The sequence below is a fragment of the Lynx canadensis genome, chromosome F2 (genome assembly GCF_007474595.2).
Source record: "Lynx canadensis isolate LIC74 chromosome F2, mLynCan4.pri.v2, whole genome shotgun sequence".
Lineage (NCBI taxonomy): Eukaryota > Metazoa > Chordata > Mammalia > Carnivora > Felidae > Lynx > Lynx canadensis.
This window is the reverse complement of record NC_044320.2, coordinates 501,706-519,785: the sequence shown is the minus strand read 5'-3', so window position 1 is coordinate 519,785 and position 18,080 is coordinate 501,706. Positions and strand designations below refer to the sequence as shown.

General features: G+C 57.7%; 3 protein-coding genes across 13 annotated transcripts; 1 reads left to right on the top strand and 2 right to left on the bottom strand.

Moving 5' to 3' along the window:
* Nucleotides 1-8,464: 8,464 nt before the first annotated feature.
* Nucleotides 8,465-10,691, bottom strand: TMEM249 (transmembrane protein 249). 3 transcript variants are annotated; one of them, XM_030303659.1, is made up of 7 exons: nucleotides 10,537-10,691; nucleotides 10,262-10,305; nucleotides 10,036-10,186; nucleotides 9,646-9,740; nucleotides 9,338-9,533; nucleotides 8,996-9,081; nucleotides 8,465-8,785 (listed from the first exon to the last, which is right to left on the bottom strand). In XM_030303659.1, exons 1-7 carry the CDS (start codon nucleotides 10,688-10,690, stop codon nucleotides 8,600-8,602), a joined length of 912 nt encoding a protein of 303 aa, XP_030159519.1. In that variant the 5' UTR covers nucleotide 10,691; the 3' UTR covers nucleotides 8,465-8,599. The 3 variants fall into 3 exon arrangements, with proteins under 3 accessions (XP_030159519.1, XP_030159520.1, XP_030159518.1); XM_030303660.1 differs by having other exon boundaries at nucleotides 8,630-8,785; nucleotides 8,996-9,058; XM_030303658.1 differs by having other exon boundaries at nucleotides 8,630-9,058.
* On the top strand, nucleotides 9,642-16,871 carry SLC52A2 (solute carrier family 52 member 2). Of its 8 annotated transcripts, none has more exons than XM_032591986.1 (5): nucleotides 9,642-9,720; nucleotides 14,896-15,088; nucleotides 15,199-16,090; nucleotides 16,186-16,309; nucleotides 16,415-16,871. In XM_032591986.1, exons 2-5 carry the CDS (start codon nucleotides 14,959-14,961, stop codon nucleotides 16,625-16,627), a joined length of 1,359 nt encoding a protein of 452 aa, XP_032447877.1. In that variant the 5' UTR covers nucleotides 9,642-9,720; nucleotides 14,896-14,958; the 3' UTR covers nucleotides 16,628-16,871. The 8 variants fall into 8 exon arrangements, with proteins under 8 accessions (XP_032447877.1, XP_030159499.1, XP_030159497.1 ...); XM_030303639.1 differs by having other exon boundaries at nucleotides 9,671-9,720; nucleotides 16,390-16,871; XM_030303637.1 differs by lacking the exon at nucleotides 9,642-9,720 and adding an exon at nucleotides 14,115-14,185 and having other exon boundaries at nucleotides 16,390-16,871.
* FBXL6 (F-box and leucine rich repeat protein 6) lies at nucleotides 10,900-13,978 on the bottom strand. 2 transcript variants are annotated; one of them, XM_030303611.1, is made up of 9 exons: nucleotides 13,553-13,978; nucleotides 13,111-13,269; nucleotides 12,882-12,945; nucleotides 12,441-12,572; nucleotides 12,259-12,366; nucleotides 12,059-12,172; nucleotides 11,759-11,990; nucleotides 11,437-11,683; nucleotides 10,900-11,148 (listed from the first exon to the last, which is right to left on the bottom strand). In XM_030303611.1, the coding sequence occupies exons 1-9, from the start codon at nucleotides 13,957-13,959 to the stop codon at nucleotides 10,998-11,000; spliced, it is 1,614 nt and encodes a 537-aa protein (XP_030159471.1). In that variant the 5' UTR covers nucleotides 13,960-13,978; the 3' UTR covers nucleotides 10,900-10,997. The 2 variants fall into 2 exon arrangements, with proteins under 2 accessions (XP_030159471.1, XP_030159469.1); XM_030303609.1 differs by having other exon boundaries at nucleotides 11,437-11,990.
* Nucleotides 16,872-18,080: the final 1,209 nt, after the last annotated feature.

Below are 18,080 nucleotides of genomic sequence, written 5' to 3'. Positions count from 1 at the left end.
GCCAGGGGTGAGGGCAGAAATCAACACATGCTATGTACAAAGGAGCAAAAATAACGATGACAGATTTCCCATGGAAATAAAGCAAGACCTAACCTAGCAGACTGTGGGGCAACATCTTTAAAGGGGCACCTTCCTTTAAAGATAGAAGAGGGGCACCGGGGTGGCTCAGTCAGTTGAGCATCCGACTCGGGCTCAGGTCACGATCTCAGGGTTTGTGAGTTTGAGTCCCGCGTCGGGCTCTGCGTTGACAGCTCAGAGCCTGGAGCCTGCATCAGATTCTGTCTCCTTCTCTCTCTGCCCCTACCCCCCTCCTCTCAAAAATAAGTAAACACTCGGGTGCCTGGGTGGCTCAGTCAGTTGAGTGTCTGACTTCAGCTCAGGTCATGATCTCACAGTTCTTGAATTTGAGCCCCACATCGGGCTCTGTGCTGACAGCTCAGAGCCTGGGGCCTGCTTTGGATTCTGTGTCTCCCTCTCTCTCTGCCCCTATCCCCCTCCTCTCAAAAATAAGTAAACATTTAAAAAAAATTTTTTTAAGTAAAACAAAGTGCTGGAAGAAAAACATTGTCAACCTAGAATTCTATACCCAATGAAAATATCTTTCAAAAACACAGATTAAATAGACTTTTCAGACACCCGAAAGCTGTAAGAATTCATCACCAGCTGACCCACACTACAAGAAATCCTAAAGAGAGTCTGACAGACAGAAGAAAGTGACACCAGATGAAAATCTAGATCTCCACAAGGAAATGAAAAGTATGGAAATTGTAACTAGGTAAATGTAAGAACTTTGTTTCTGGGGTGCCTGGCTGGCTTAGTGGCAAGTCTTGATCTTGGGGCCATGAGTTGGAGCCCCACGTTGGGTGTAGGGATTACGTAAATAAATAAAACTTAAAAAAAATTTGTTTCGGGGCGCCTGGGTGGCTCAGTCGGTTGAGCGACCGACTTCGGCTCAGGTCATGATCTCACGGTCTGTGAGTTCGAGCCTCGCGTCGGGCTCTGTGCTGACAGCTCAGAGCCTGGAGCCTGCTTCTGATTCCGTGTCTCCCTCTCTCTCTGTCCCTCCCCTTCTCATGCTCTGTCTCTGTCTCAGAAATAAATAAATATAAAAAAGTTTTTTTTAATTTGTTTCTTTTTATTTAAAAGATAAGCAAATGATTAAATAGAATTAACAATGTATGTGAAATTTATAACATGTATGGAAGTAAAATGTGTACCTAGATAGGATGGTGTTTGGGCGGGGAAATGGGAGGACAGGAGGCAGAGTTCTTACAGCCTAAGTGAAGTGGCAAAGTCACTGGAACGTGGACTGTGAGGAGGTAAAGATGTATCTGTAAGGAGTAAGGAAATGAAAACAGCACGACAGTGGCAGGCGATAGCAAGGAAAAGAAATCATACAAAATTCTCGACAAATCCAGAAGGCGGCGGAGAAGGAGGAGAAGGAAGGCACACGGCGAGACGGTGGGTCCGAAGCAGCCGTGTCAGTCGTCACGTTACCTGGAAATGACGGGAGCGCCCGACTGCAAGGCAGAGGTCGTGCGCTGGCTCAGATACAGCAGGGCCCGGTTACATGCCGCCAACAGCAAGCGGGTGGTGCGTAAAGACGAGTCAAAATCAGGGCGGGAAAGTCCCCCACGTAAGCGCTAAAGAAGGCAGGGTGCTGTGTTCATACTGGACAAAGCAGATTTCCAAATAAAGAATGTTGCCAGGGATCGAGAGGGTTGTTTCAAAGAAGGCTAACCTTTCGGCAAAAGCTGTGCCGGGACCACGTCCCGGTTGGGGATGAAGGACAGCCTGACACGTGGGATGCGGATAGCTGGACATCTTGGATTCCCGGACCCCCTGATCTGGGCCTGCAGAAGTGCTTCCTCTCCTTGAAGACGTACAGGGACCATGCCCTCTTCAGACCTCAGAGACGCCCTTAGGGTCGGCCTCCACTTCCCACCCCAGAGCCTGTGGCTCGAATGAAAGCCGTAGCTTAACCCATCCCAACACATGTTGTGGGCATGGAAAGGGGGGCAAGCACTAAACCCCAAAAGAGCTGTAGTGGGTTACAGTGTTCTTCAGAAGAAACGTCCAGGAGGGGCTGCGCTACTAGGGTGTGACGCGCCTGTCCCTGCCGGAGGGCCGCACGGGTCCGGGAACCATGGGGCAAGAGCATACGTGGCTCCCCCCCCCCACACACACACACTCCGCCCAGTGAACCACTGGGAGCTTGGGCTCTCTGTCCCCGCAGCTCCGGGGTCAGTCCCACGGGATGAGCGTCTCTGCCAGGGACACAGCTACAGTCCCACTGAGCCGAAGGCCATGGCTGCTCCCGGGGCACCCAGATTGAGGAGACTGTTAGCAGAGGCTATAGAGTGTGGACCCACGTTAGCAGAAAAATCAGTGAGACGGCTGCCTACCGCCACACGGAAGATGGAAAATGTACTTAATGAACTGGTTCTGGGCGAGCTTTCCAGGAAAACGGTGAGAAGGCCTGCCACGTGTTGAATCGTGTCACCTGCAAAACCAAACAAACAAAACAATGACCAAAAGAAAACACAGCTCTGTCGAAGTCCTAGCCCCCAGTATTTCGGGATGTGACCCATCTGGAAATAAAGTCATCACAGATGTAATTGGTTAAGAGGAGGTCATAACCGGAGTAGGGGGGAGCTTTAATTCAACAGGACCGGCGTCTTTACAAGGAGACAAACCACACACACAAGACAAAAGACCATCATGAGAAGCGGAGCGAGATCAGCCGAGGGACACCAAGGAACAGATTCTCACTCAGCGACTCTGGCAGGAACCAGTCCTGCCTTCACCTGGATTTCAGACTTCTGGTCTCCAGGAGCATGAGAAAATATAGTGCTGTTATTTTCATCCACCCGCAGTCGTAGGAAACCAGTGCAGTGCCAGCTGGCTTATTTTCACAATGAATGATATCACAAGCGATGAATGAGCTGGAGAGGGAACTGTTTAGTTTTCATGAAGAATTTAGAGAAAATATTTCCTACTTAGGACTTGCTGGATTGAAAAGTAAAATATTTTTTCATTCCCAGTCTCTCCAGCTTGTAAAAGGTACTCAGAGTGAGAAATGGCCTCTGAGCAAAGATCAGATCCAGAGCACCACCACAGAAATGCGTTCTCAATGTATAGATGAAGTCCAAAGTGAAGCCCTAAGACCCCTGAGAGACGTAAAGCAGGATCTTGTAGACCCCGTCAGCTCGAGAAAAGGGCTTCTAAGGATCTCAAGGACACTGTCAACAGCACTCTGGGCTTCCGACGGGCTCAGTCAGAAGAGGTGTGACTCTTGATCTCTGGGCCATGATTGGGGCCCCATGTTGTGTGTAGAGATGACTTAAACAAACAAACAAACAGACAAACAAACCCCAGCAACGCTCTGATTTGCAATCCAAGTAAAATGAGGTCTGCCTAGAAAAGACGTCTTGATGTACATCTTGTTCAATGTACTGGGGTATAATTTGATATACAGAAAACCTACATGGGGTTTTTAAAGGAATCATACTGTCTTGGACTAAAAGAGATAGAGATTGTTCAAAATGAAAAAGCACCTTTAGGGTTCAAAATTTCTGTGTGCAGATAGTAAGTCAGAACACGGGCCATTTCCTATGGAAAAGAAAGGGTGACTCAGGAGAGAGCCAAGAAGTGAGAGAGCAGAGTCAGGGGCCTCTGAGACCAACCAACCAGGAAGTTACTAGCGGAAAGCATAGATGGGTCCTGGTCAGGGAAGGCCTCCTCCTGGAGCAGATGTCTAGCAACGGGGGCTCAATTGCATTGCAGAATTTCTACTGACCATAATTGCTACGTACTTCCCACCCCTCCCGTTTTTTAAATAAACTTTGTGCTTCAGGGGCGCCTGGGGGGCTCAGTCAGTTAAGTGTCCAACTTCGGCTCAGGTCGTGATCTCGCGGTTCGTGGGTTCGAGCCCCGCATCGGGCTCTGTGCTGGCAGCTCGGAGCCTGGAGCTGCTTCGGATTCTGTGTCTCCCTCTCTCTCTCTGCCCCTCCATCACTCGTGCTCTCTCTCTCTCTCTCCAAAATGAATGAACATTAAAAATTTTAAATATGTTGGGATGAGCACTGGGTGTTGTATGGAAACCAATTTGACAATAAATTATGTTTAATATAAAGAAATAAAAGTGTTTTGTCTTGAAAAAAATTGTTAAATAAACTTTCTACTTCAGAATAAATTTAGATTTACAGAAAAGTTGCAAAGATAATACAGATACTTCCTGTACACTCTCCCCTCATCTTCCCCTAATGTTAGTATCTTACATTTCTGTGGTACGTTTGTCACAAACCAAGAAGCCAACACTAGTATGTTACTATTGATGGAGCTCCAGGCTTTATTTGGAGTTTGCTGTGTTTTGTTTAAATTTTTTTAAACATTTATTCATTTTTGAGAGACAGCGAGCAGGGGAGGGGCAGAGAGAGAGGGAGACCTAGAATCGGAAACAGGCTCCGGGTTCCGAGCTGTCAACACAGAGCCCGATGCGGGGCTTGAACCCACTAACTGCGAGATCAAGACCCGTACTGAAGTTGGCCGCTCAACCGCCTGAGCCACCCTTTTTTATATGCTAACATTTCATTGGTTGCAGCAACCAATTCAAGGCACCACATTGCATTTAGTCTCCTTAGTCTCCTGTGGTCTGAGGATTTCTTGGTCTTTCCTTCCTTTTCATGACCTTGATTGACAGTACGGTCACTTCTGTAGAATGTCCTTCACCTGAGGTTTGTGTGATGTTCTCCTGCAGTTAGCCTGGAGCTTAGGGTTTGGGGAGGAGATCACAGAGGTGATGTGGTCTTCTCCTTGTGTCAGAACAGAGAGTACACAATGTCAACATGACTTATCACTGATGACGTTAACCTTAATTGCCTGCTTAAGGCGGTGTCTGCCAGGTTTTTCTACTTTAAAGTTATTGTTTTTCCTCTTCCATACTCTGTTCTTTGGGTGCAAGTGACTAAACCCAGCCCACACCCAAGGCTTCCCCCGTATTTTCACAGAAGTGTCTATTGAAGATAGTCTGCCGGTCTCATTGAGGTACATGGGGTGGGGGGAGGGGAGAGAGCTTGTTTTTTTCTTTTTTTCTTTTTAGTTCACAGGTCTCTGCACTGAGCATCCACACAGCTGGGTTGAACCCCCGGAAGGACACCTGGGAACCCTCATTTGCACCTGGGCTTGACTTAGATGCAAGATCCCGGACTCGAGGACTGAACTGGGTGCCAAGGTGACATACTGGGGGGCCGTGGAGGGTGGTCTGTCATGGACTGCCTACAATCATGACCCCCATAAAGCTGGCTTTCATGTACTTGGTAGACCGCTTCCACACTGACTCTCTGGGCTTGGCCATTGGGATATTAGCGCGAGTGATGCATGCAGAGGTATAACGGGATTGTGGGGCACCGGGGCTAGTCCTCTTGCAACTCTCTCTCTTGGAAACCAGGAGCAAAATAGTCTGCTGAATGATCAGGCACCACTTGGAAAGAGGCCCTGGAGGATGGGGGTCAACCTAGACATCTGGCCCCAGCCGAGCTGCAGCTGATGCAGCCACGAGCACCCCAGCTACACGCGGGGTCACCAGCCGGCTGGGCCCACCCAATCGGCAAAACAATGAGAAAGCATTTGCTGCTTTAAGCCCTTAAGTGTAGGGTGGTTGGTTATGCGGCAATAGAGAACTGAGGCCCTTGTTCTTTGCCCCTCGACTCCTGTCCTCACTTTCTGCCTGCCCAGCTCAGGTCCCATGGCCCAAAATGACAACCGCTCCCTTGACCCCACACTCCTACAATACTGTCCTTAGTAATCTCCAACCCTTGTTAGACCAAGCTATCTGCCTATTCCACCCCTGCATCCAAGCAGCAAAACTCTGCTGGAGAAAAACACAAAACTATACTCATCCTTTACTTACTTTATTTTTCATGTTTATTTGAGAGAGAGAGGGAGGGTGCAAACAGGGGAGGGGCAGAGAGAGACGGAGACGCAGAATCCGAAGCAGGCTCCAGGCTCAGAGCCGTCAGCACAGAGCCCAACGCGGGGCTTGAACCCACAAACTGCGAGATCGTGACCTGAGCTGAAGTCAGGCACTTAACCGAGCCCCCCAGGTGCCCCAAGTTTTTCTCTTTTGCATAGAGTTCTACATACGCCATCCAGAGTTGGCAGGACAGTTGCACAGTCTTCAAGTTCCACAATTCTATCTTGTTGCATCGCTATCCTCAACACATGCGTTCTACCTCATGGTCTAAGTTGGTTGCTTGAGCTCCAGTCATTGTGGGTGCATTCCAGGCCATAAGAAAAAAGGAAATGGCAAAGATACCAAACCCCTCCCTTTAAGGACACAGTTGGAAATTATACATACTGATTCTTATATTGCATCGGCCAGGAATTAGTCTCAAGACCACATATATCTATCTGCAATGGAGAGTAGGAAATGCAGTCTTTATTCTGTGGGACCGTATGCCTAGTGCAGGATGGGCAAGGAGAGCCTGCTTACAATTGCCATGTTTTCCCAATCCTCTCATCTTCTGCCCAGCCAAGAAATTTGTTCCTGCATGATACCTTTACACTTCCTGTCCCCTTCCCCAGAGCTCCACATGACCCCCGCCTCCTTGTATCAGCTCAAGTGCTGCATCCTTGGAAAGGTCTTCCCTGACACCCCCCCCCCCCCGGCTAGAGGACACCACCCCACCTCCAGCCACTTCAGCGGTATAGAAGTTAGCTCCTCAATATATGTGCCTCTTATGATCGTCAGCTCCAGGAGGGAGGGAACTTTGCCTTCCTAGATGAAACTGAGTCCGCAACCTGAAGGCTGAGAGATCTGAGCAGCCTCCCAGAGCCCAAGGGACTGGCATGCCCTTCTAACCCATCCAAAACTGACAGGCAGCCTGGGCACCCCAGGTCTGGCTCAGTCACATGGCACTCACCCAGTCAGGCTAGCCCCATGGCCTACACTTGTCACCTTCCCGCATAACATTGTCCCCCAACCTGTCCCAACCCCATCACTGCTGAGCTCTGTCCACCCTCTCCAGTCTGTCCCCCTGGTAAAAGCAGGGCACTCTGTCTGTCTGTAGGCAGACAACTTAGACCCTCTTCAGAGGGGCAAGAGGACCCTGCATTTGTGCCATGAATAACAATTGCTCCCTGGGGCTGCCTAAAGCAATTCCAGCAGTCCCTGGACCCTGCTGGGGACAGGCAGGGATGCTGGTGCCCCACTGGGTTTGGCCAGCTTGAGGATCAGGAGTTGGTCAGTGAGTGGCTCTGAGCCATGGTTCCAGGGAGGGCCAGCTTCATAGCATGTGTGACCTGGGCAGTCACACAGGGCCCCAATCCCAGCCCATACGGGGTTTTGTTGTTGTCGTTTTGTTCGTTTTAATTAAGCAAACTCTACCCCCAATGTGGGGCTTGAACTCACAACCCAGAGAACCTGAGTCACATGCTCTACTGACTAGCCAGCCAGGCTCCCCCATACTGGGTTTGATACTCTAGCGTCTCCTTCTGGAAATTCTTAATAATTATTTTTAAAACTTATTTATTTTGAGAGAGAGAGAGAGAGAGAGAGAGAGAGAACGAGAAAAGAGACAGACAGACGGAGAGAGAGAATCCCAAGCAGGCTCAGCACTGCCAGTACAGAGCCCAACGCAGGGCTCAATCCCATGAACTGTGAGATCATGATCTGAGCTGAAAATCAAGAGTCGGATGCTTAACCAACTGAGCCACCAGGCGCCCCAGTAACTTTTTAACAAGGGGCTCCGCATTTTCAGTTTACATGGGGCCTGAAGGTTCTGGTTCCAGTGACACTCACTGACACGATGCCCAAAGACTCGGGTCACCAGCATGGCGCTGAGGGGACATGCTGACCAAGAGAGCCACGCGGACAGCGCCAGCTGCCACTTCTGCTGGGTCCCCGATGGCCTACTGCCCTCTCTGCGCCCGCAGCAGCTCCCCGTGCCCAGGACGTGGGAACACCCACTGGATTAGGACATATGGGACTGGTATTCCAGCAGGTGTGGGGGGCAAGCTCCAGGGACACACGGGCCTGCGCCGCACGGCAGGCTTGAGCTCTGGTCTAGGGCTCCACAGCTTACTCCCTAGGAGCACTGAAGCAGCAACTCTGGGGGCCGTCTGCCAAGCTGTACCCTGGGCACAAGGCTGGACCTGTAGCTGTGCTCCATCCCACTGCTGACGGGACCAGGCACCGAGTCAGGCTGACCAGTCAAATTCTGACCCCTGCACGCTGCTCACTGTTCTGCACTCCCGAGCCCGGACAGGACCAGGTGAGTGTTGCTGCTCAAGGGAGGCCGTGGGTCCCACACCTGTCCAGTGAGGACTCCAAATTCCTGGCGGCGCTGCTGTTCATTACTCACCCTGCTCCTCCGGTTACCCTCAACCAGCTCAAAACTCCGAGGTTTGCTCCCTGAGGCCCCCGAGCTGTGCCTCCCCCCCCCCCCCCCCCCCCCCCCGCAGAGGAAACACTTGCCTGGAAGCAAGAGGTGGCTTTATTGAGGGGAAGACTAAGGTCCAGTGAAGGTGGGAAATCACAGGGAAAGGGAGACTGTACGCCTGAGGGGCAGGGGCAGCGCTGGGGCACCTGCCTTCAGAATCACACGTCCAGGTCAGACTGCAAGGTCTGTTGGCCATAAGTGCCGGTCTTGCGCTGCACGATGCCGGGGCTGAAGGTGGCCCCCAGCGGCCAGTGACGGACCACGTGCCTGTACGACTTGGCCAGGCAGTCAAAGTAATTGATGTTGAGTTTCCGGGCAATGTGACGGCCCAAGTATTCCATTTGCTGTGGGAACGGGTGGCGGTGAGCTCTCACCTGGACCGAGAGGACCTGTCACCTCTCCACCAGCTGCCAGCACTAAAGTCTGGGCCAAGGACCACGTGGTATTCACACTCTGCCTGGGAAATGGGCCCATCTGAAGACCCTCAGCAGTGGCAGGCCTTCTGTGGAACCAAGGAGGGAAGGGGCCCCAGGGTGGACTGGGGCAAGACCCACCTCGTAGCGTTCCGACAGCTGCACCAGCACCAGCGGCTCCAGCTTGTGGCCGCATAGAACCAACTGGAAGAAGCACCTTCCATAAGCTGGAGAGGGGCAAGGGGCTCAGCCAGAGGCTCTAGGGGATAGCAGCTCCGGTGGGGAGAGAGCTGGGGGGGGGGGGGGGGAGGGAGGGGGGGGGGGGGGTGTGTGTGTGTGTGTGTGTGTGTGTGTGTGGCTCTGAGGACCGTGGCGGGGGCGGGGGGACAGTGGGCCGTCTAGCCAGCCCCGCCACACTCCCGGAGCTGTTTCCTTTGCACACCCTTCCCCCCGCCCACCGTCCGTGGCCGCGCCGGGCTTCACCGTCGGAGCTGAGCGCCAGGCGCACGTAGACTAGGTGCATGGGGCCCTGGCACACGGTGCGGCCCTGGACGGAGAAGTGGTACGTGCCACGCGTGTGGTTCAGCACCAGGCGGCGCCGCGGCAAAGACGAAATCATGAGCCACAGGCCGACGACCACGCCGCACGCGGGGAAGCCCCAAGTCTCCTGCTTCTGCACCTGCGGCAGCCACCGGGACCTGAGCAGCCCGGGGTTTCGGGGGCGGGGCACCGCGAGGTGAGTCCAGCCCCCCGGGAGGAAGGCCGTGGGGGGCGGGCCCAGGAGTTCAGACCTGGCTCACGAAGCCGAAGCTGACGAGGAGGAGGCAGACGACGAAGAGCAGTGTCCCCTTCCACAGCGTGTCCAGGTAGTACTCAAGCACGAAGACTGGGGGCGGCGCGGTGGCGGTGCGTGAAGACAGCCGGTCCCCGCTGGCAGCCGGCGGGGGTGGCGCCGGGGCTCCGCCCGGGGCAGCCGGCCCCGAGCAAGCTGCGTCGCCGCCAGCCCAGGGCTCGGCCCCGCCCCCGCCCCTTCCGACTCCAGGCCCCGCCCCCATGCAGACCCCGGGTCCAGGCCCGCCCCCTCCGCCGCCAACCCCGCCCGGGATTTTCCGCCACCAGGTTCAGACGTTAGGCCCCCGGCTCCCGCACCCGCCCTGCTCGGGTTCCGGGTCCGCGCGCACCATTGGGCTGCTGTTGGATGAACGGGTAGAAGCTGTTGTTCTTAAGGCGCTTGGCCAGGTGGCGCTCGGTGCAGAACAGTCCTAGGGCCCAGAGCTGGAAGCGCTTGCCGCCGGAGGTGGTGGGCAGGGCGCCAACCCGGCCCTTGGGGGTCTGGGGTAGGCACAGAGGGTCAGCTGGGCTGCTAGGAGGTTGGCACCGCCCAGAGGCTCACAGTCGCATTTCTACCTGGGAGAAGAAAGGCTCCAGGGCTGCGGTCCAGGAAGGAGCGGCTTTCAGACAAAGAGAAGAGGAGAGAGACACCAGGTGGTGGTGTAGGCTGGTGTAGGCTGGGCGAAGCCCGGGTTCTAGAAGTTCTGCACAGCGCGTTCTAGAAGGGGCTGTTCTGTTGACTGTCCCTTCTGCCGGGAGTCCTCGAGCCCCACCCTGAAGTGAGCGTGCTCTTCCCCGCCAGTCCCCACACCACCAGCGGCCCCCTGAGCAGCCCGGTTCACAATCCTCACCTGAAGGGAAGGTGGCTGGATGTCCCAGGCCTAAGCTGCAGAGGTATCTGCAGGCAGGCGCCCCACACTGAACCCCGTGGCTGAGTAGGGCTCCCCCTTTCCACTGCCACTTCTGCCCAGGCAGAGCTTCAAGCACAACCACAGGCACAAACATATCTCAGTGTCCCTGAGAACAGGATACACACACCCAGTCCAAGACTCAAGCCCAGCGGTGAGTCAGCAAGGCACCAGCACACGCAGCCTCAGGAGCCCTGGCAGACCACCCCTCCCCCATGGCACAAGCTCTCCCCCAGCCCTAGCCCTGAATGGTTCCTCAGGCACAGTACCCGTCCTCTCAACCACACCCCAAGGACCACACAGAGGTCCTAAAAATGTTTTATTGTAACAAGACGTTCAAACATCGCGACTGGAAAAGGGTGGAGGCGCCGCAGGCTGCCCGAGGGTCTGAGGTCTGGAACCGCCTAGCTGGAAGAAGGGGGGCTGGTGAGCAGCTGCTCCAGGCACCACTGGACTTCCTCCCGGCCTCGGTAGGCCCGCTTCAGGCCCCGCGGAAGGCAGCGGCAGGACTCCAGGTTGAGGTACAGCAGGCCTGGGCAGCTGCTGATCACAGAGCTGTGGGGCAGGGCAGGCCATGGGGAGTTGAGCCACTGGCTCCAAAAGACCCAGGCCCTGGCAGGGCTAGGCCCGGGTAAGGAGCCCTCTCTGCCCATGCCACAACTGGCTTTGCCACCCCCAGCCACTGAGGCCCGAGCCCAGTTCCCCCTTGGCATCCCTAAGGTCAATCCTGAGCAGGGGCTTGGTCCGTATGTGCTCCCCTTTTGGATCCCTGAAGCTTGCAAACCAGGCTTGTCAGGGAGGCAAGCTGTACTGACCGCAAGGACCGAGGGAGGGGAGGCTGACCTGACTGTGCTCGGTGTGACCCGGGTGCCCCTGAGGTTGAGCGAGCACAAGGCTGGGTGTGAGGCCCCAGGCGTGACTGAGAAGGCGGCCAAGGCCTGCTCCAGGTCCTTCTCGCTGAAGCCCTGGCCACTCAAGTCCAGTTCCCGCAGGGCGTGGCACCATTTCCGGGTCAACAGATGGCTGCCCTCTTTGGCTAGAGTCAGCCTGTCTGACGTGCCGTAAAGACCCAGGTGAAGCTGCTCCAGGTCTGGAGGCGAAGAGCCGGCATGAGCGGTGGGGTGGGCAAGGGTACCCACACCCCTCCTGCCCAGAGAAAGCTGACCTTGACATGGCAGATCATGCAGGCCACCGGGTGTGATGCGGGCACAGCCGCGAAGATCCAGCAGGCGCAGGTTGGGGGAATCGTGGAGCAGGCGGCCCAGGGCTTCGTTGCTCACAAAGTTGCAGCTGGAGCCGGCGAGGCAGAGCTCCTCAAGACTGGGGAAGCCTGGGCCAGGAGTCACCACTCGCCCGGAAGGCTTGGGCAGCCACGTCAAGTTCAGTAGCCGCAGCACCTGGAGCAAGGCCTAGGCTGCAGGTGGGGAGGGAGAGTGGCAGGTGGGAGAAGAGGGGTGTCGGGTACCTGCAGCTGGGGGCAGCCTTTCTGCAGGGCCTCGACAGGCAGCTGGAGAGGAGTGCTGTTGCGGTTGATGCCAGTGCTCACCTCCAGGACCCGGAGCTGGGGGCAGCAGCCGCCCTACAGAGGTGGAAGAGAACACAGGGTCAGCGGCCTGGCTGGCCTGGCGCAGCGTCTGGTTCTGCTCCTACCTGTCACCAACCTACCAGCAGCGCACCCAAGATGGCTGTCGTCTGGGAGCTGTAAGTCAGCCACAGCTTGCACATTCGGGGCCCTGCCTCCTCCAAGAAGCTCACCACGGCTGTAGACTCCACCTGGGAACCCAGCACATGGGTACCTGTCACCTCGGCCCAGGCTTCTTCAGGGCCCCTGGGGACATAGGGCTCACCATGGAGTGCTGTATATCCAGGCTGTGGAGCTGGGGGCAGGCTTTGGCTAGCATGACCAACGTATCAGGGGTCACACCGTGGCAATCAGAAAGCTTGAGGAAGGTGAGCCGAGGACAGGACTCGCTAACCAGCTGGGGAAGACAGAGCACCGGCAGAGATTGGGGGGAAGGCAAGCTGTGGTCCACAAAGGAAAGAAAACCAGTGGCTGACATCAAATCCTCTTTGGTGACTCAACTATGATCTCCTTCCTGCCCATGCCAGGCCAACACGGGTGCTCCCACTTCTAACACCTCTCTACTGAAACAAACAACAGGAAATGAGAACCGGGCAGGCCTCCCCACGGGGCAACATTGGGCTCCATGTGCCTGCCCCACTCCCTGGAAGTACTGGGCAACCCCAAAGTGTCATGACTGGTGCGGAGGGCAGTCCAGAGCTCTCACCTTCAACACAGGGTGTACCTGGGACTTCCAGTGGATGAGGGTCAGCCTCTGGAGCTGTGAAAACCTGGGCCGACAGCAGAGGCAGAGCTGCGTAGTATTCCCACGGTGCCCCTCCGTTGGCGTCCTCCCCACCCATCACTTTGGTATGTGGAAACACGAAGGGGCTTGGGGCTTTGTACAAGCCACAGAGATGAAATGAGGGCATAAAAGAAAAGAGGGAACGTCTCACCGATTGGGCATAAGCCATTCCAGAGAAGCGAGAAGCTTCTTCTCCGCCTTGGCTCCGCTCTTGGCGAGGCGGCCAGCCAACGGGGGCGACAGGGTCACGGTGTGCCAGAGCGCAGGCTGGGAGGCAGCTTCGTGCCAGCGGCGGCACACGCGTGCAGCCCTGGGAGAAAATCTCTGCTGAGGGGCTGGGCCTTTCCGTAGCCGCCGCTGTGGGGTTTTCTAAGAGGAGTAACCTGTCCCATTTTATTCTCACAACGCTGCAGACACCTCAGCACAAAGACAGGCCCTCGGGGCTCTAACTGGACCTCGTGAGAGACTGTGCTCTCTCGTCTGCCTGTGTGAACGCTCAGATGGCTTCGCCCTCGGCCCCCGCCTCAGCCACCCGCTCGGTGGCCAAGAGGTCAGCCTGAGCCATGCTGCTGCGCTCGTTGGGCCTGGGGTACCTGCCGAGGAAGGGCATGGGCCCGTCGGACGCCACCAGCAGCCCGAAAATCTGCAGCAAGATTTCCAGGGGGATGCGGTCGCCCCAGCCTGGGTCGGGCCCCTGCTGCGGCTCCGAAACCGGAGCAGGTCTGGGCCTAGCCTTGACCGCCGCGGCGCGGGACGCTGGGGGCACTGGCCGCTGAGTGCGGCGGGCTGCACGCCTCTGCACGCGAGTGCGGGCAGGCCCAGGGCCGGGCAGCACCAGGAGCATGCTGTCCGACTGCAGCAGATGGTAACCGGAGCCGCTCGGCGCCAGCCGGTCCCACCACCAGTCCTCCGCCGAGCGAGCCCGCACCCCGACCGGCCGTGCGCTCCGCACGCTGCGCGGGGGCCGCCGCCGAGCTCGCCGCGCCACCCCGGGAGCCATAGCTACCGGTCAAACTCCCGGGCCGCCCCAGGGGAGCGGATGGGGCGGGGCCTGTGGCGGAACAGGCGAGGCCGCCGGGCGGAGGCGCAGCGTGCCCGCGTAAAGGCGGGGCCTGAGCCCCGGGCCAATCCCCTCCGCGTCGGCTCAGCACTGACTTCCGGGGCGGGGCTTCCGGCGACAGGCCATGCCGGGGGCTGGCCCCCGCGGCTTCCTTGTCCCCCGCCCGGTGGGTTGGAGTTTTCGCTCCGTCCGGGCAGCGTTTCCCAGTCCCACCGGCTCTGGGTCGAGGCTGCGATCCTGGGCCGGAGGCAGCGCCCTCGTAGCGTGGCGAGACGACTGGCTGTCGGGTCGGGGAGCGCGCAGGTGCTGGGTCAGGAGGCGCACGCACCCCTGCGCACGGGCCGGCTCCTCGCTGCCCACCTGATGCAGAGAGGGGCGGCGCCGGGCCCGCCCCTCCCCGCCGCGCGGGTCTTGACTCCTGCGGTACTGGGTCTCGCTGAAGCCTCGGTCTCCCATTTGGGCGCAGAAGCCGCGGAGGTGTGCGCGGCGCCTGATGGGTGTCTCTGTCCCGGAGTCGTGTCCGTTTTGGAGTGAGGGTGGTGGTGGTCTGGGCTACTCAGACCCGCAGATCGGGTCTTTCTTTCCCCATCTTCCTCTGGGGCCGTTGGCGCTGTGGGCAGGCTTTCTGCTTCTCTGCTCGCACACCTAGCCGTGCTATTTGGTATGTTTGGCCCGTCTCAACCTCAGCCCCCACCCCCGGGCACCTTCCCGTTTTCCTGGTCTAGGCGGTCTGGTCCTCTTCAGAGTCCAGTTCTGCGTTTCTGGTCTGTGATCCCGAATACGGGTCTACTAACTTTCAAGGTGGAAGAAGTCATGAGGTCCCAGAAGAACTGAAGCGTTGTGTTTGTTTGTTTTTTGTTTTTTGTTTGGACCTAGGTGGGGAAAGAGGAGCAGGCTGTGTGACCCTGTCCTGTTCGGAAGGACCCAGCCTCGGGCTGAATGGCAGCACCCCCGCTGGGCCGTCTGGTATTGACCCACCTGCTGGTGGCCCTCTTTGGCATGGGTTCTTGGGCTGCCATCAACGGGATCTGGGTGGAGCTGCCTGTGGTGGTAAAAGACCTTCCTGAGGGTGAGTGGGAGTGTGCAGGGAAGTGGGGGGACATGTGCCAGGTGAGGTGGATGGCAGCTGCTCTTTGTCCCTGAGCATCTAGCCCCTGACGTGATCTCCCTTCCCTGCAGGTTGGAGCCTCCCATCCTATCTCTCTGTGCTTGTAGCGCTGGGGAACCTGGGTCTGCTGGTGGTGACCCTGTGGAGACGGCTGGCCCCTGGCAAGAGCGAGCAGGCCCCCATCCAGGTGGTGCAGGCACTGAGCGTGGTGGGCACAGCCCTGCTGGCCCCACTGTGGCACCACGTGGCCCCAGTGGCAGGGCAGCTCCACTCTGTGGCCTTCCTAACACTGGCCTTGGTGCTGGCACTGGCCTGCTGTGCCTCTAACGTCACTTTCTTGCCCTTCCTGAGCCACCTCCCACCTCCCTTCCTGCGCTCTTTCTTCCTGGGTCAGGGCCTCAGTGCCCTGCTGCCCTGCGTGCTGGCCTTAGTGCAGGGTGTCGGCCACCTTGAATGTCTGCCAGCTCCCAACAGTGGCACCCTCTGGCTCCCCCACGACTTCCCGGAGCGTTTTCCTGCCAGCACCTTTTTCTGGATGCTGACCGCCCTTCTGGTCACTTCAGCTGCCGCCTTCCAGGGTCTTCTGCTGCTGTTGCCGTCGCCACCGTCTGTACCCACAGCAGGTCCAGAGTCTGACCTGCAGGTGAGAGCCCCCAGAGTGGAGGAGGAGGAGGAGGAGGAGGAGGAGTTGGAGGAAGAGGCCTTGCCACTGCGGGAGTCACCGAGCCAAGCAACAGGCGCCACTGCTAGCCCAGACCCTGAGGCCCACGGGCTGCTCCCCGTGCACAGAGCCTGCCTGCTGGGCCTGCTGGCCGTCACCAACGCACTGACCAATGGCGTGCTGCCTGCCGTGCAGAGTTTTTCCTGCTTGCCCTATGGGCGCCTGGCCTACCACTTGGCGGTGGTGCTGGGCAGTGCTGCCAACCCCCTCGCCTGCTTCCTGGCCATGGGCGTCCTGTGCAGGTACACGTGGATGCCCAGGCCGCTTAGGGTGGCGTTGAAGGATAGGGGCTGGGTCGTGGTGCAGCCAGCCCTGAGTTTCCGCTCCGCCCCTGCAGGTCTCTGGCAGGGCTGGGAGGTCTCTCCGTGCTGGGCATGCTCTTTGGGGCCTATCTGATGGCGCTGGCAGTCCTGAGTCCTTGCCCACCCCTGGTGGGCACCTCCGCAGGAGTGGTCCTCGTGGTAAGTACTGGGACACTGAAGCAGAGAGGGTGGCAGTGGGGAGGGGGTTTGCCTCAGAGCAGCGAGCATCTCCTGCTCAGCCTGCTGCCGTGTCCACCCTCCCAGGTGCTGTCTTGGGTGCTGTGTTTGGGCGTGTTCTCGTACGTGAAGGTGGCCGCCAGCTCCCTGCTGCATGGTGGCGGCCGGCCGGCATTGCTGGCAGCTGGTGTGGCCATCCAGGTGGGCTCCCTGCTCGGTGCTGTCGCCATGTTCCCTCCCACCAGCATCTATCACGTGTTCCGCAGCGGGAAGGACTGTGTGGACCAGTGTGGTCCCTAAGCCTGAGCAGATGGGGACCTGACTTCGGGCTGGGATGCCACAACGCCCGAGCGCCCATGACCCAAGGAGGCCCTCTTCACACATGGGCACGCTCACGGACACCTGTACACTCCACAGCAGACACTGGCCAGGGTGGGGACCACAGAACAGGCCCAGAGCCAGGGCCCAGCTAGAGCTTCGGACTTGGCCCGGGCCTGGAGCCTGTGTGGGCTTTGCACAATAAATCGTTTCGTGGGTCAGAGTAGTGGACTTGTGTAGCACCTTTCTCTGTGCAGACAGACCTCCACGGAGCTGGGGTGACTTGGACTGTCCATCGGGGCCGCGTCACCCCTGGCCGGTTGCTCTCCTAGATCCTGGGGTTGCGCCCTCTGAGCCCCAGACTCTTGCCCCCCTCCCTCCATTGCTCTTTGGAATTTCCTCAGAGAACAGGCTGTGGTGGTCAGAGGCAGTGTGGCACCCACCCAACGTCAGCTCATCCAGGATCTGCAGCTGCGTGGCGAGGCCTCTTCCCAGCAGGGCCACTGTTCAGCAAGCATGTCTGGGCTGTGTGCTGTGCTGGGCCAGCTGGGTGCGAGGGTCGGGCAGAACGGGCTGTCTTTTTGTGACCTAGCAATCGTAGCGTCTGTCCCTCTGCGAGAGCATCCTGTCAGGGGCTTCTCGCCAGGTGCAGGCACAGAGGGGCTCAGTGAGTGGGGCTTAGAAGAGACTGGGGTGTGAGGCTTCAGCCAATCTTGGGATCCTTCTGGTCAGAAGCATCGCTCCTTTTCCTGAGCCGCAGGCCTTTAGTTTCTAGCTCCTTGTGTGATCAAACCTGTAAACATTCCAAGCTCTTTATTCAGACAGACAGGCAGCAGCTACCTTTTTTCTGGGCTTCTGGTAAATGGCCCCTGCCCCTGAGCAGCCTACATCTGCCGCAGTGCTGGGACAATGGTCTGGGTCTGTGCTTGCCTCACGTCCACAGGGAGCAGAGCCGTAGCCCTTACCGCAGCCTGTGGCGGGCTGCGTCGATCTCCTGCACCGAGGGCCGCAGGGGTTCAGGAGAGGAAGCTGCAGTGAACAAGGGCCGGGGCTTCTGGCCCCTCCTCTTGGCTGCCTAGGCCAGCAGGAAGCAGAGACCCGTGGGGGACACGGGCTCCACAGGGGAGGCGGGACACCTGAGCTGTGATCCGGCGTGACTGGTGTGGAATTGAGATCCCATTCTCCCAGACCAGGGTCTCATTTCTGCAGCAGGGAGCCCATAGCTGCAAGGACCTCACCTGATGACTGTGGGGGCTGGGAATAGCGGCTCCTGCTCCTGCTGACCCAGCCCCTTCCCACGATTGTTCTGGTTTCCGCACGCCCCTTCTAAACTTCAGAAGCTGCCTGTCCTTGACTTGGCCTGCATGTGGGCTTTTGAAGGCTCCTTATTCTCCCCCCCCTCCCCCTTAACAGGACCAGCTGAGCAGGAAGGAGG